Source organism: Megalopta genalis, chromosome 8 (genome assembly GCF_051020955.1).
Source record: "Megalopta genalis isolate 19385.01 chromosome 8, iyMegGena1_principal, whole genome shotgun sequence".
Classification (NCBI taxonomy): domain Eukaryota; kingdom Metazoa; phylum Arthropoda; class Insecta; order Hymenoptera; family Halictidae; genus Megalopta; species Megalopta genalis.
This window is the reverse complement of record NC_135020.1, coordinates 17512850-17530558: the sequence shown is the minus strand read 5'-3', so window position 1 is coordinate 17530558 and position 17709 is coordinate 17512850. Positions and strand designations below refer to the sequence as shown.

Below are 17709 nucleotides of genomic sequence, written 5' to 3'. Positions count from 1 at the left end.
TCTTCGAGACATCATTAACGAGTTATTAACGAAAAACAGTGACCAATAAGGAGCGAGCTCGGCTGGCGCGAAGCCGCCTAGTCAACGAGCGCGTGAAGCCCGGTTCTGTTCATTGGCTCGGTTGCCTAGGCGAGATCGTCCCTCATTGGTCATTGTTTTTCGTGAATAACTCGTGAACAATGCCTCGGGGAAAATTTTTGTGAAGGAAAAAGTTACTTCAAATCACCTCAGGAACTCCTCATTTCCTGGAATTACCATAATTTTGGGGCATTATTCTTTTACATTATATTATATAATATTATATTATATTATATTATATAATATTATATTATATTATATTATATTATATTATATTATATTATATTATATTATATTATATTATATTATATTATATTATATTATATTATATTATATAATATTATATTATATTATATATAATATAATAATATATGTATGATATATGTATATAATATAATATAATAATATAAAGTTAATTATGCCTGAAAACAAACCAAAGACACAGCGGTCGGTCACCCCACAGTAACCGGCTCTACCACTCCGTTAATCTATGACAAGAGACGTTTAAAAGGAAGGGAATGGGAAACTAAATATCTCCTTAATCTTTTTCGGTCTGAAGCGACTAATGGCCGATGGTTCGACCTGGCTAAACAGCCGCTCGATGAAGAAAAATTGCCTCCGAGATATTCGAGCTTGTGGTTTCCCTCGCTTTTTGCATGGTATTTGATTCGCTCCGGAAGCGAAATCCGGGAACAGCCGGCTGGGGCGTACGTTTTTCAGTTCGCAGCGGCCAGCGTAAATCTCGACAGCGCCGTAAATGCCAGCTCGCAGCCGTCCCGGAAGTTGGCCGTGACTCGAAAGATGTCAAGCACTCTCTCCGCGCGCAATGTCCACTGGTGACACCTGTCCCTACTCGACGCACTGGGGCCTGGTCAGCTCATCTCGAGTGGCTTCCTGACGGAATTCTAAATAATTTACCTGCGCGTAATTCCCAGAAGTGGCGGGAGGGAGGACAACCAGGACAGAGGGCGGCTGTATTGTCACGAAGCGACTTAATACGACCGGATGTCCCTGTACCCCGTTGGGAGATCGTTCGCGGCGTTTCCAGCAGCGTCGCGACGCCCGGCCAGCCGGCCGTTCCTTGCCGTTCCTTTTTCTTATTTTTTTTACGAATCTTCCGTTCGTATCCATCAGCCCTCCTCGGGGAGGGCATGTTGGCAGAATAATAACCTTGCCCGGAATTGGTCTCCGCTCCCCAATTTCTGTTTGCTACAGTGACGAACGCGCGCGGCCGCCCCTACTCCTACGCAGACTTCTGCCGCCGACTTTATTCGCTTTGGGAAATGTATGTTTGCTCCTCCTTTATGGACAATAGATGTATACATCAATTTCGGTTTGATACGGTGATAGATCGGCTGCTGTATTCGATAACTTTCTCTGCTCCGTTTCCCTCCCGCCCCGGCACGCAACCAGGGGTCGAAGGTTGCTTTTACGAGCGGAAGTGGATTGGTTGACTGATAACGCGGTTATGCTTCTAGGATGGAGCAGACGCATGGGTTACTCCGAGGTGCCATTAAAAATTGTGGCGTCATGCCACGAAATAATTTTATCAGTCAAATTTGTTTATATTCGAAGAGCTGTTGAAAGTGCAAGCTGTTGCACGGGTCGCAATATTCCATTGAAAAAATGGCGAAACCGTGGGTCGGAAGAATCGTTTTGAATTTTTCGTTAATTCGGCTTCGAGCGCGAAGGGTTAATTTACGATTGTTCAGATCGTAAAGATATATTTGTGAGTTGTTGAGTCGATGTATGCGTTACTCGCGGATAATATTACGATGACAGTTGTTAAAAATCAGAACGAACGTGTGATTGTTAGTTTTATAAACTAATATAAAACGGCTGATTTTAGTGCTCCGTAAATCTAGTGTTAAACAAACTTATCAACGGACAGGAAAACATTTGCTCGAAGACGATTTTTAGACACGCCTGCGAACCAATTGTAGAATGCGACAACCGTCACCCGGATTCATCGACGACCAACCGCGACGAAACCGAATCGACAACGATCGTGTTCGTTGAAAACTCAGTTATTTCAAAAGAACGGCACAGCATATTTTGTTCAAAATATTGTACTGTTGAGACTACAACCCTTTCCCACTATTCAGATAATAAATAGATTCCACGGTAGAAAAATTTGGGTTTCTTCGAGGCGATTTAGGCATCGACACATTTTTGGAAACCCTCGTAAGAATTGAAAGGCTGTTCAAGAAAGACCGCGCCGCATCGATCGAAACGAATGATAATCTGAGCGAACAATGCACGATAAATACGGTCGATGGGGCAAAACGTCCCATCGAAGTGTTTTTAACGTGTTTTTAATGCTTAATCCGCAAGTCTCCAGTAGTAGACGACAATTCTCAGCGGCAGACTTCTCGAATTGGAAGTAGAAAAGTAATGTATCCCGAGAATGCTGTTTTTCTTGGTGCGAGATCCAACATCTTGAACGCTAGATTTACGGAGCACAAAAAACAGCTGTTTTATATTAATTTATAAAAGTAACAATAAGACGTTTAGTCTGATTTTTAACAAGTATTATTGTATCATTTGCTGTGAGTAACATATAAATTGAATAAATAACTCATAAATGTATCTTTACGATATGAATGATCGTAAATGAAAAAATTAGTGTCATTTTCATGGGTTCCGTAAATCTAGTGTTAATTATCTTTAAATGTAGTTCGTACCGTAGTGTATGTCTGAAAGAATGATATGCTCGTATGCAAGGGCTATTGCGTTCCTATTGTTGTATTGTGTAACATCGAAATTCTATTCTCCTTGCTATTCTTCGCGGTCGCTATTGGTCCGATTTCGCTGCAGAGTTAACATGAAATTGAATGGGCCTCGCGTGTGGGACTATTGCATTACAAATACGACGTACAGAGCAAGTTGAGTTTAAAGTTACCTACCCTTTTTTTGCGCCAGGATCAAACGTCATAGGGCAGTGGAACCGGTTACAGTGGGTTGACCAATTGTTGTACCTTTGGTTTGCTGTTGGGCATAATTAACTTTATATTTATCGGATAAGATTATATTTATCGAATATTGAACCTTGTTACTCTTTTATTTTGTTCATTTTTAATAAAAACATTAATGTGTCTTAGTCGATAAATATAAAGTTAATTAGGCTTGGAAATAAACTAAGCTCACAGTAATTGGCTATCCTGAAGTAACTGGCTTCATTACCCTATACGCAAATTATTAGATCGTTAAAGTTTCAACTATATTCTTACTTGGTACAGAGTTAAAGCTTGTTTCAGCATCGGAGACTCTGGCGATTCTAGGAGATCGAACATTTTTCTAACGAGACTTCTCAAAGTATCTCATAAGTTGCTTATTGTCTTTGATCAGTATCTTCTTTGTCCTCTCGAGCATCAAGCCTCGAAGACATTTCATCCCGGACCTCGAAGACCATTTTCCTCCTTGAACGACCCAATCCAACAGACGTACGAATACAAAGCAGTTACGAAAATCTGACGAGGATCAAAGATTGCCACTTCAACGTTCCCAATTTGCCAGCATTGTTCTCAAGCTCCCCGGTAGTTCAGGGTGGAAGATTCTGCGAGAGCGTTTACGATCTCCCAGGAGAAACAGCGTCGCCCTGGGACCGGGCTGGATTCGCGTTTCCAGGCCGGCACGGCCTAAAAGATTACCTGTCCCGTTTCCATCATCCGAAAACTCGGGAATTGCGCGCGATACGTTGAAATTTCGGTCGTACATTCTCTTATCGGCGATACGAAAGCTGCCGGGACGATCGGAGACAACGTTCCTCGCGTCGCGTCATCCGAGAGACGCCGAAACAGTCCGTTGGAAACGGCGACGCGCGGCGCGGTTGCCAATCGGCGAACTTTGCTTAAGAAATTCGCGAAGCGAAACGGGGCTATCGGTCGGAAACTCCGTTGTTCCGGCAAGTTGTGCAACAATCTCGCGCGAAAGGCAAGAACAACAGGGACCAATATCTCGCAGTCGGCCGGCGTCGGGGATTGACCATGTCCCCGCGGACGACGTTCGACTATCGGCGGAACTACCGAGACCCAGGCCATTCCGACTAAGTACAATAATTGCTACTATTGTTGTGACCATTACGGTGCCGACGAATGGTTCTTGCTATTAGTTAACGGTCGCTCGGAAAGTTCGTCCTCCGGCAAATTTGCTGACTAGTCGACGACGATCCGCTTTGAGATACGCGGGCTCCGGCAAAGATTAATCTGGGAATATTGAAAAGGCTCCCGCCATTGTTGCAGGACGCCGTTCCGCCGAACTTTCGGCTGTGTACAAAGATGCTGCTTAGCCTGCCGGCTCGAATGGAGAACCGAATGTGGACCGAGTGGAAAACTAGGTTCCACGACTGATTCTGCTTGGCGAAGTTATCTTGTTATTGTTACGACAATACCAGCTTCAGCTGACTTAAATAGTCTTATGAAAAGGGTCGAACTTCGACTCCCGACGAGCTGTAAGACCCTCGGGTATATCTCCTTTTGTTCCCATAAAGTGGATGATATCTGGATTTAAGTTATTGCTATATTGGAGCCTTTTTAAGATTTCATTGAAGAACAGCCAGTTGTGAAGAATTTGATAAGGTTACATCTATGTAGTATATTTTGTATTATACAGAGTGTCCTATAATTATGTTGATACTCGGAAAGAGGTGATTCCTGAGGTCATTTGAAGTAACTTTTTCCTTAGCGAAAATGCAATCCGCGGCTTTGTTCACGAGTTATTAACGAAAAACAGTGTCCAATGAGAAGCGAGATCAGCTCGCGCGAGACGGCCGAGTCAATTAACAGAACTGGTCTTCGTGCGCTCATTGGCTCCGCTGCAATGCGCCGAGCTCGTCTCTCATTGGTCACTGTTTTTCGTTAATAACTCGTGTAGAAAGCCGCGGATTGCATTTTTGCTAAGGAAAAAGTTACTTCAAATGACTCGAGGAATCGCGCTATAAACATAATAAACACAATTCTGGGACACCCTGTAGATTTGAAGCTTCCCCTTTCCAATAAACCTTCGATGCTAGACCGGCAATTTCTTTTCACCGTTTTATTCACTTTCGATTGAAGTTTGTGCTACCAGCGGTACTGAACTTCGTGCGCTCGTTGGTTCAGCCGCCTCGGGACAGCCGAGCTTGCCTCTCATTGGTTAGTGTTTTTCGTTAATAACTCGTAAACGAAGCCGCGAATTGCATTTTCGCTAAGGAAAAAGTTACTTCAAATGACCTCAGGAATTCCCCATTTCCGAATTGCGAGACATTTTTGGGACAACCTGTGGATTAATTCTTTTTTATTATAAAAATATAAAGCATTAGATAGTATCGGGTCCATAATTATAGGTTTATTTGACACTAAACCTGCCAAGCAACAGCAGTAACTAGTGTGCATTCCCTTATAAAAGCGAGAAGATCGAATTTATCTGGGTTTTGTAAAGTTTTTATTATTATAAAACTTGCTCTACTAAAGTAATTTATTCGAGCAATTTCCAAAAGTTTCTAAAGTTTGTAAAATTGTAAAATCAGAAATCGGTTATTTTGATCGTGATAAGTTAACGCTCGCACGCGGCGGGGCTTGGGTTCATTTGGACCCAACGTATAAATATTGTTATTTCACTATCTAGTCTCTGACATTTAATAAAAATTTTCTCATGTTTTATTAAAATCTCTTGAAACATGGACGTGTCTAGAAAAAGTACATGAAAGAATATGTGAGAAAGTATACTCGGTTATATTTTTGTCAAAAAGGTCCGCTGTCGAGAGTTAATAACGACATCTCTAAGAGAGAACGAAAATTTTACTAAACGTTTCTGCTGACGAACTAAAGCGTGAAAAGATTGATTTCCGCGCAACGAGCTACAACTAAATTAGTCAATCAAATATATCCCAGGTGTCGTCCACTGGACATCTAACTTCGATATACAGTAAATTCGCCCTAAATTGACTCTCGGATAGTGCATAAAAATGGACCGTATCCTCAAAAAAAAAACTGTATCTCATTTTAGAAATTCGCAGTTATTCTCAAGAATACTGTATTCCAACGAACTTACAAGCTATCGATGTGACAAAAATAATTCATGCTCGAGTTCTAAAAATGCAAATCGTTATCGGTAGAAACGGAACGTTTCCCGTGGCACATTTCCTTAAATAATTCGATGAATCGATCACCATCTCCTGGAATTAGCCGCCATAAACGTGTGCTCGAGGTTGAAATTCCCGAAGGTAATTTCCAATCGTGAACGACCTGCCCATAATTCCCGGACAGAGGGACATCGGCAGCGCAGCGGCTGGGCCGAGCATAAAGATTTCGATCACGATCATATTTCTAATCCCTATCATCGGCCCAGCCACCGTGAAACCACCATAACAAGAAATAATAAGTGTACACGTCAAACCGGAATCGAGATGAACGATAAGATCTCGTGAATAGAGGATCCCGAGGATTCCCCCAGGAGTTTACCTTTGTCCGCCCACGAGAGCGACGCTATTTTCCAGTCGCGATGCGAGAAAGTCATGTGGGTACAAGCCGGTCACGTGGTTAGCTATTAAATGGCAAGTAACGACATGTCGATGCACTCTTTCCGTTTCACCCTTTTTCTCTTCCTCTTTCTTTTCTCTTCCTCTCTATTTCTCTGTCTTTCCTGTCTCTCAATCTCTTTATTTTCTCTCTCTCTCTTTTTCTGTCATTCCTCTTTCTCTTTCTTGTCTTCCTCTTTCTTTTATCCCTTTCTATTTCTTTTCTCTCTCTCTGTTTTTTTCTTTTTTTTTCTCTTTCTCTTTCTTTTCTCTCTCTCTTTTTCTTTCTTTTCTTTTTCCCTTTCTCTTTGTGGTCTTCCTCTCTTTTTTTCTCTCTCTCTCTCTCTCTCTCTGTTTTTCTTTCTTTTCTCTTTCTCTCTCTCTTTCTTCTCTCTCTTTTTCTTTCTTTTCTCTTTCTTTCTCTTTCTTGTCTTTCTCTCTCTCTCTTCTCTCTCTTTCTTTTCTCTCTCTCTCTGTTTCTTTCTTTTCTTTTTCTCTTTCTCTTTCCTGTCTCTCTTTCTCTTTCTTCTCTCTCTCTTTTTCTTTCTTTTCTTTTTCTCTTTCTCTTTCTTGTCTTTCTCTCTCTCTTTTTCTTTCTTTTCTCTTTCTTTTCTCTCTCTCTTTTCCTCTTTCTTTTTTTCTCTTCCTCTCTTTCTCTTTTTTTCTCTCTCTTTTTCTTTTTTCTCTACTCTCTCTTTTCTCTCTTTCTCTTTCACTCTCTGTCTATCTCTCTCTCTGTTTTTGTCACACTCTCACTCTTTCGTTCGCTCGTAGAAAGAAATACGATAATGATTTAAAATATTGCCGGGCAACGTTTTTGTACCTGGAAATGGCCATTTTTTCCACTCGGCTTGGAAACAATGCGCGAACTTATATACCGTTTATAACTCCATATACTTGGAGCTGATGGTTTAGGGTCGCGATATTGCCTGATGGGGGATATCATGCTCGATGATGAGATTCGAGGGGTTGATACTGTTACATGCGTATTTTTGGACCGGTTAGGGGACGATCCTGGCGACTCGTGGAGAGGGTACTATCATGATGCTCCCTCATTTTTAGATTTAAGTTCCTGGTGATATAATAGTGGGGGATGTTTGACCCTGCAGCTTTTATTAGAATACTTCCGGCGACTTTTCCTGGCGGAATTAATTATAGCTCGGTTTTATTTACGCCTGTTTTCTTCGCCCTCGCGTATGTCAATTTCGACAAATTTCAATATTTGTACCAAATATGTAATAAATGTAATTTTACTTTGCAGTACCGTGATACTTAATACAAGATAATCAATAGACTGCGCATCTTTGTGCAAAGTAAATACTGTCTGCATTGTTTGCAAGATTTATCGGAACTTTATCGAAAGCCTATTAATAGGCTTTTTTCATGGCTGAACCGTGTCCATAAGAATCTCGATAATTTTCTTTGAAATAGTAATTGCAAAAGAATTTGTTCCATGATATTAATCTAAATAATTTCATGGGTTATGGATGGGATTATTATAATTTTTGAAGAATGTTTAAAAAAATTTTTGACTGTTGGCCGTCGATTTTAAAAGCATTGTTATGCAACTGCCGGTACATGAAGTGTTAACAATATATTTCACATAATAAAATATGGAGTCCACGGATGATTATTATTAATAGCACAATAAATTCTGTCCAATTATCCCTCAGCTTTTAAACTATTGGGTTGGCAACTAATTGCCGATTTCAGTTATAGATGTCTCTCACTCCCATTTTTATGATATCCGTAAGTGTTATATTATAAAATTATTATTATTATTATTATTATTATTATTATTATGTTATTTTTTATTATCCGTGAATGTTAGCAACTGGACAAATTGAATGCAGCGGTCAAGGAAAAGTGAGCAGAATTGGTCGATCGTAAAGGTGTCATTTTCCAGCAGGACAATGCCAGGCCGCACACGTCTTTGTCCACTCGGCAAAAATTGATGGATATTGGTTGGGAATTGATGTTACACCCACCACATAGCTCTGATCTCGCGCCATCAGATTACCACTTATTTCGATCCCTGGACAACTCCCTTCGTGGTAAAACTTTTAACGATGATGACGCTGTAAAATCTCACTTAACTCAGTTTTCGGCCGAAAAGGATCAGACTTTCTACGAGCGTGGAATTTTCAAGTTGTCAGAGAGATGGCAAAAGGTCATCGAACAAAATGGAAAATACATTACAGATTAAACTTCGTTCCAAGTAAAAAAAAATTTTTTATTTCATTGAACAAATCGGCAATTACTTAGTTGCCAACCCAATAAAATGGACAATTTAGGAAGAGGAGATAAAGTAACCTTGCACCTCGCTTTTATAGTTGTGGCGCGTTTCATCGAAGCGAATTGAACATTTACGCCAAGAATAGATTCGCCGATAATCTAACGCGACGAACTAAGTTGTATGAAAAGAAACAAACATTTGCCGGGTTGAGTGCGACTGGTATACAGATCGAATCGAGATACGGGCATCGATACGATAAATTCTCCGGCCAGCATTCGAACTGCGGCTCGCATCTACGTCTTCTCGGCAGCATTCCGCTATTGACAAGCCATCACCGCTAGATGTTTATCGGGATAATAGAAAAGCCAATGGTCATTTCTCTAGCCGGCGTTCCGAGGTCGGAACAAAATATCCTGCGGACGGACAGAGATGAAGTTTCCACTCGCTAGGCAACGAAGTTTACCTACATCGACTTTGATTCCAATCCCGGCCGTTAAACAATGGAAAAATCCGATTGATATTCGAAACAAACAGCTTCCGCGTGTCTGCTCGAATTTTATTTAACTTTACTCTCCCGATTTACGTTCGATCCGGTGTCTTTCAATTCTCGTGGGAATCTGCAGAGTGCATCACGAAGTTAACGATTTTTTTGCTTAAATACAGTAAACTTTGGGCAGCTTCGTACTTTCGCAATTATTTTCACATATTCTTTGAAAGTAAAGCTTTCCACAATAGCGTGAGTACTTCATTTACACGAAAGTATTCGAACGCTTACGTTTCTAACGTTCAATTAATAAAATATATGTGTTGAACTGAAGCATTTGATATAATACGACACATATAACAAGGGATGGGTCTTAAGACTGCGTAGGCAAAGTTAGAAAATAATTCGACAATATATAGCGCTTTTACGGTACATTTATTGTAAACACGTACCAGAAATGGCTCATAAAAGTATTCGAACTCTGACAATTAAGAATTCCCGAAGATCGCAGAATGTAAACAAACATTGCTCAGTTCACTAGCGGTTAGTCCAAGGGAATCAGTGTTCAAAATTTCTGTCGCAATTTTCATTATTAACACGTTCCGTGCCGAGCTTTTTTTACTCGAATCTTCACACTTTGATATTTTACTAAAACTTGATGTATTACGTGCAATTATTAATTCTCGTACACATAACAACGTAACAAAAACTTATCAACGCCCATTCTTGCGGTGGAAATTGATTCTTCGGTTCTAAATTTCTTGTAAACAATTTGTTCAGTTCACTAAGTAAACATGCAAGCGTGTACCATCGATGGTACACGTGGCACGGAATGTGTTAATTAGTATGAGTGCAGCGTACCGCGCGAAGACCGCTGTAGACCGCAACTACGGACGGAGAAATGGAGGGCACGGTGGTGTTGTGACAGAACGAAAAGTCGCGGGCAACAGTTTTCCGTGTACTTACCATGCATGTCGACGCGAACGTCCGCGGCGAGCGGGTCCTGCATGTTGTTGTTGATTGCTTTGCAGGTGAGCACGGCGCGGACGTCGTCCCGACCTAAATTTTTGATAACGAGCTCGCTGCGCCTGACGCCGTCCCGCAAGGTCACGGTTTTGTCGGTGACCAGCGTGTCGTTGCGGTGCCAGGACACCATCGGGGCCGGCTTACCTGTGAAAACGCATCAATCGCGCCGCTGATTCGAGAGCACCGTGAGACCGCCGCGTTCGTTCGCGGGAAAACAAGAACACTCCGTACCGTCGAACGGGAACAAATACAGTAATGTCTCTCTAATTGACGCGCAGATTGTCCCCAAAACTGGACAATTTGGCAAGAGGAGATACGATTATTCGAGCCTTGCGGTTTATTTTTATAGTTATAAATTGTCCACAATTATAAAAACGAGCCTCAAGGCTATATTAGGCTCTAATAATCGTATCTCCTGTTCCCAAATTGTCCATTTTTGTGGACAATCTGAGCGTCAGTAAGGGAGACATTACTGTAAAACGACAGTGGAGAGAAAGAAAGTCGGAAACTCTTCTTTCTGGTCGACGCTCGAAACCCGAGCGGATACTCCGCGCGCCCTTTTTTCCCTCTTTCTTCGGCTTTTTGTTTTATCAAAATTCTTTTTTTCCATTTCCGTTTTTTCCGTCCGCCGACCGCGCGCGCTCCGCTCGCGGGAAAACAAGAACACTCCGGGCCGTAGAACGGGAACAAATACAGTAATGTCTCTCTAATTGACGCGCAGATTGTCCCCAAAACTGGACAATTTGGCAAGAGGAGATACGATTATTCGAGCCTTGCGGTTTATTTTTATAGTTATAAATTGTCCACAATTATAAAAACGAGCCTCAAGGCTATATTAGGCTCTAATAATCGTATCTCCTGTTCCCAAATTGTCCATTTTTATGGACAATCTGAGCGTCAGTAAGGGAGACATTACTGTAAAACGACAGTGGAGAGAAAGAAAGTCGGAAATTCTTCTTTCTGGTCGACGCTCGAAACCCGAGCGGATAGTCCGCGAGTCCTTTTTTCCCTCTTTCTTCGGCTTTTTGTTTTATCAAAATTCTTTTTTTCCATTTCCGTTTTTTTCCGTCCGCCGACCGCGCGCGCTCCGCTCGCGGGAAAACAAGAACACTCCGGGCCGTAGAACGGGAACAAATACAGTAATGTCTCTCTAATTGACGAGCAGATTGTCCCCAAAACTGGACAATTTGGCAAGAGGAGATACGATTATTCGAGCCTTTTGGCTCGTTTTTATAGTTATAGATTGTCAACAATTATAAAAACGAGCCGCAAGGCACGGATAGTCGTATCTCCTGTTCCCAAATTGTCCATTTTTGTGGACAATCTGAGCATCAGTAAGGGAGACATTACTGTAAAACGACAGTGGAAAGAAAGAAAGTCGGAAACTCTTCTTTCTAGTCGACGCTCGAAACCCGAGCGGATAGTCCGCGCGTCCTTTTTTCCCTCTTACTTCGGCTTTTTGTTTTATCAAAATTCTTTTTTTCCATTTCCGTTTTTTTCCGTCCGCCGACCGCGCGCGCTCCGCTCGCGGGAAAACAAGAACACTCCGTACCGTCGAACGGGTACAAATACAGTAATGTCTCTCTAATTGACGCGCAGATCGTCCCCAAAACTGAACAATTTGGCAAGAGGAGATACGATTATTCGAGCCTTGCGGTTTATTTTTATAGTTATAGATTGTCAACAATTATAAAAACGAGCCGCAAGGCTATATTAGGCTCTAATAATCGTATCTCCTGTTCCCAAATTGTCCATTTTTGTGGACAATCTGAGCATCAGTAAGGGAGACATTACTGTAAAACGACAGTGGAAAGAAAGGAAGTCGGAAACTCTTCTTTCTGGTCGACGCTCGAAACCCGAGCGGATACTCCGCGCGCCCTTTTTTCCCTCTTTCTTCGGCTTTTTGTTTTATCAAAATTCTTTTCTTTTCCACTTCCGTTTTTTCCCGTCCGCCGACCGCGCGCGCCGCTCACTCATTAAATTCTCTTTTAGCGCGCGAACGTGGAACATTAATTCTTTCGATTTTTCAGCGATCCCCTGACCCGCTTTCCGCCACGCGAATTCATCCGCCCGGATGAATAATATTGCCGGGATTGATGGAATATGTAAGTATTCCCGTGACAGGGAAATTTCGAACGGACCGGGAGGCTCGCTTACAATGGGGGGATTTTACGCGCGCCCCGTGGGCTCTGATGAAATAGAAACCGGATATGTGGCGACGTGATGGCCGGATAAAGTAATACTTAATCACTCTATTGCTCGGCGAAGGAGCACCGATATTTCACGGGTTTTTTTCGGGGCGATCGTTAACGAACCGTATCCCACCGGTCGGTTAACGATGTTTCTCGTGTTATCAGTGAATTTGGCCAGTGAGTTTCCATCCGTTAGATTATACTTCATCGAATTTCGCGGTGCTCGTACCTTTTTTGCGAATTTCTGTTTTTACCGCGTTTTCGTGCGTACTTTGTTCGCGTGTATGCGTTTTGAGTATGAAGCGCACTGAAGCTTCGTGTAGAAATCCGTGTGGAGAGAAAGACTGACTCGATTATTTTGTATAATTTGTAATTATCTGATAATTTAACGCTAGATTTACGGAGCAATAAAAGCAGCGGTTTTATATTAGTACTATAAAGCTAATAAATTTATAAAACGAATAAATTTATAAAACAAACACACGTTTATTTCGATTCTTAACGAGTGTTACTGCAATATTTGCTGCGAGTAATGGATACATTGACTCAACGTAAATGTATCTTTACAATCTGAATAATCGTTAATTTAAGAAATTAGCGACCCGCCATTTTGACGGGTTCCGTAAACCTAGTGTTTAGTAAAGCGGACGTGTTATTTGTCCAATACAACAACTTATATTTCATTTCGAGTCTTATGTAGAACAGTCTTCTATGAAATGAAAGAAGCAAGATTAAATAAAGTACTTCAGTTTCGAAGAATTTTGATGGTTGTGCATCCTGTGTGTGGCCGAAATTATTCATTAAAAAATAAACCAATGAAATAGCCAACATTCCTGGCTCTTGTTAAGTGTATATTTTAACACAGTAACGATGCATTACTGAATGACTCTTGTACGAATACCGAGCTTCGTACATACATAATAACGTCATAAATCAGAACACAGCGTTCCTATGCAGCTTCGCTTTCATTCCTAACAGCAAATGAGCTATCCATTGCGAGTGAAGTATGAGAGCATGAAAATACACTGACAGAACCAGATCGCGGGCCTTCACGGAAGTAAAAATGATCTGCGTAAATTTCACGAGACAGGAGTGAAATAGAAATTTAAATAAAAATTAATTATCAAGCTAGCCAAATGGACTGATCTTTTCTTTTTCAGTTACTGAAATCATAAAAATGTTTCGCCGAGGAACTTTTCGTTGAACTTCTTTAACTCGATTAGCGCCGATCAAAAGAGCTGTGCATATTGGAGCGAGAAATGCCAAAACCCTGGCTGATTTAGTTCGGCAAAGTTCTAAAAGAGATTATGAAAATTTTATGAAACCTGATAATTAGAGAATTTAAATGGAAATATAAATTAAGAAGTAAAACTTAAATTTATTAAAAACATTAAGAGGATAATATTTCTTCAGGCGTAGCCAACAACGATATATGGTTGTTCGGCATATAGTAAAAATCGCATGAAGTTTTGAATAAATCATATCTTGTATTTTTTACGAAACAATGCAGATTAGTTGTGTTTACGGTTCTTTCGAAGTGAATGCTTCCAACGTTTAAATAAATAAATTAGTAAAATATAAATAAGTAATAATAAATAATAAATAAATAAATTAGTAAATTAATAAATACATTTTAATAATAAATCCTATCTTGTATTTTTTACGAAACAATGCAGATTAGTTGTGTTTACGGCTCTTTCGAAGTAAATGCTCTTCCAACGTTTTAATAAATGAATTAGTAAAATATAAATAAATAATAATAAATAATAAATAAATAAATTAGTAAATAAATTTTAATAATAAATCCTATCTTGTATTTTTTACGAAACAATGCAGATTAGTTGTGTTTACGGCTCTTTCGAAGTAAATGCTCTTCCAACGTTTTAATAAATGAATTAGTAAAATATAAATAAATAATAATAAATAATAAATAAATAAATTAGTAAGTAAATTTTAATAAATAAATTTTAATAATAAATCCTATCTTGTGTTTACGGTTCTTTCGAGTTCAATGCTTCCAACGTTTTATTTGTGCCACAACTGCACCAAATCCGTAACCAACGACAATAAGAAGAATATTATCCGCGACGCGAGTGCCGATCGAAATCGAAAAGTGGTCGAGCAGCGAGGCTAGCAATTAGAGCGATGGCTTCCACTGTAAGCGAGTCATCGACGGTCCAGGGAAGCTCGACTGGTTTTTGGAATTGCTTCGGGGCAACGGGTGTTGCCGGAAGTGCTCCGGAACAGACCACGGAAACGCGAGCAATTGTAACGTCGCATGGATACTCACCGCCGTACACGTCGCAGTATAGCCGCAGAGTGTCGCCCTCCTTGTACGGGCCGACCACCTTGTCCCGTACGATCCCGGAGTCATCGACGATCACGTCATCGACGATCACGATTTTGTGCGGCGGAACTGGAACAAGGAAGAAACGACGTGATTACCGGCCCAAGAATCACTCGTAAACTGGCCCGGCGTGCCTGTTCCCGTCGCGTTTACGAGCTCTCGCGCGTCCACCGATTTTCTTTCAACAATATCTGTTAGGCCACGCCGTACGGCCCTCGAATCATCCTGCACGTTTTACGCGCTGCTTAAGCGCCTGTTAAACCTCCCGCCGCGTTGCTACTTGTTTCGACGACGGTTTTCATGGCCGTGCTATTTTGTTCCGCTAAATGTAACACATCACTCGATAAGTCTCCGGTCTAGCTAAGAACAACAAATTTTTGTTTAGAAATTCGACTTTATTCGTCAACATACTCTTCTTCAAGAGCGATACACTCGTTCCAACGCTCCTCTAACTTTTCGACGCCTTTTTTGTAGAACGATTTGTCTTTGTTCTCAAAATAGGCCTCCGTTTCGGCGATCGCTTCAGCATTCGAGCCAAATTTCTTTCCCTGGAGCATCTTTTTAATGTCTGCAAAAAGCCAGTAGCCGCTGGGGACTAGATCTGGAGAGTACGGTGGGTGGGGAAGCAATTCGAAGCGCAATTCGTTCAATTTAACCATCGCTTAACCGCGCTCCGAAGCGTCGACACGTTGTTGTTTTTGATCCGGCGTAAGCGAACGCGGCACCCACTTCGAAAGCAATTTACGCATGCTCAAATTGTTGTGTAAAATTGTAAACACGCTATCTTCTGATATCTTTAACCCTTTCGATTCTACGAGCCACTATAGTGGCCCTCCATAAGATGCCATCGAGGTACTAAGGGCCACTATAGTGGCCTTCCATAAGATGCCATCGAGGTACTAAGGGCCACTATAGTGGCCTTCCATAAGATGCCACCCAGGTACTACAGGCCACTATCGTTTGTAGCGAATAAAGTCAGTGCTTACTGCAGAAAGCTAATTCACCTTATTTTTCTCTCAACAACGGATAAATAGATATGCCTTATTTTTTTCAATTTTGTTTAACTTCATTTGGATTAACCCTTTTGCTACGGGCGGGTTCTCCGCTGCGGTACCCCCGCAACGATCGGCGTCTTGTAGCGTGCAGCGATGTCGCAGCGCGCCGTCCAGCAGAAGTACCGCGGCGGAAAATCCGCCCGTAGCGAAAGGGTTAAGGAGTCAGCTATCTCACGCAATTTCACTATACGGTCTTTCGAAACTATTTTGTGTACTTTTTTTATGTTTTTCGGAACAACTGCCGATTTTGGGCGATCAGAGTGTTCAGCATCATCGGTGTTTGTACGACCGCGTTTAATTTTAGCATGCCAGTCGATAATAGTTGATTTCCCTGGTGCAGAGTCTTCGTAACGCTTATTAAGCCACTGTTCGGCTTCAACGGTATTTTTCCCCATCAAAAAACAATGTTTAATCGATACACGAAATTCTTTTCTAACCATCGTTTTGAAAATTACAAAACTGGGGTCACTAAAACCACTGCAACCTGTAAACTAATCATCAAAATGTCATGAAATTTTGACATGTGTCGTTTGAAGAATGCTACTATCTAGAAATCATATAGGTTTGTCAACAGTGTTGCCATATATGTGTCAGACCGGAGACTTATCGAGTGACGTGTTACTCGTAAAAAGTCTGCTCCAATTTTTATATAGTTGTTAAGATCATTCATGTCGCGGCGCTTTCGAGCATCGAAGATTCGATTACGAAGGGCAACGTAATAAATATATAGAGAATATGAGAATTTATCAGATTCTGAAAAATGTCGTGGTTTTTATATTGCTGAGCGAAACTATGTAAATCGAGCAAATATTTGAAAATCGCAGAATGAAAATCATAATGACAAAGCGTGCTTGGCTGCGTACAAAAGTTTACGATTTTTGTTCCACGTCCAATGTCGAAATCGATCTTTTAATCAATCTGCAAAACTAGTGCACAATGTAGGCACTTTTTCTCGAATATCGGAGAACTCGGAACACATTCGAATTCTAAATTGAAGTTTGGAATTTCGAATACTTTTAGCTACATTCACAAGCAAATGGAAGTTCTGCAACGAGAATTAACATAACAGTAAAGTTCAATTAGAAACTCGTTTGCTAACTCCGAATGTCCTCGCTGTCATCCAATCCTCATTAACATTCTCTGTAACATGAACGCGTACGCTAATCACTCTAACAACGTATAAAACGCAGATTCTACTGTACATATAACACTGGTCACAAGTTTTTACAATTGAAAACATGAATTTATTTATTTATTTATTTATTAACGGGCGCGAGTGCTTGGGACAAGAAGAATCATAAGGGCACATGTGAGAGACCTCGTAATGACGCAAGATACATAATAAGGTTAATTCGAAAATGTGCAAATAAAATAGAAAAATTACATAAATCCTTGAAATTATTAGAGGTGTTTAAGAGCTACCGATGATACATTTGAAACAAACTGGGCAAGAGATTATTAAAAACTTTACAACATTGAAATATTATTAAATATGCCGAGCGTAAAATAAGTTTCTTAAAAAATCTCCGGTTTCCGAGCCTTAATTTCAGCGACGCAGTCTTCGCAACTGGCTTCTTTAAACCAAATCGAACTCGGTGCTCGTTTCATGAACCTTCGAGGCACCGTACCAATTATCAATATTACAGTCCGCGCAATCGATATGATATCGACAAGCATTTAGCAGCAGTCGAGTCCCTGGCAGATGGGTTTCAAGCCGCTATCGGCGATCCATCATTCGAAGTTCTCGGCTGATTAAGCGGCTGGTTGCCACATGTGGCCACGGCTCGATCCCCGC

At 41.0% G+C, this 17709-nt stretch overlaps 1 protein-coding gene and 1 long non-coding RNA gene across 3 annotated transcripts in view; one reads left to right on the top strand and one right to left on the bottom strand.

The window, feature by feature from the left end:
* LOC117227649 (neural cell adhesion molecule 2) overlaps nt 1-17709 on the bottom strand; it is a 634847-nt gene that overhangs the window by 90476 nt on the left and 526662 nt on the right. Inside the window, exons 4-5 of the mRNA XM_033483085.2 lie at nt 14803-14928; nt 10261-10464 (exon numbers count right to left, since the gene is read on the bottom strand). Of these exons, the coding sequence (XP_033338976.1) occupies nt 10261-10464; nt 14803-14928 (330 nt within the window). The remainder of the gene's footprint in view (nt 1-10260; nt 10465-14802; nt 14929-17709) is intronic.
* The window catches only part of LOC143259980 (uncharacterized), a 252628-nt gene that overhangs the window by 92018 nt on the left and 142901 nt on the right, over nt 1-17709 (top strand). The gene's annotated exons all lie outside the window — the stretch shown is intronic.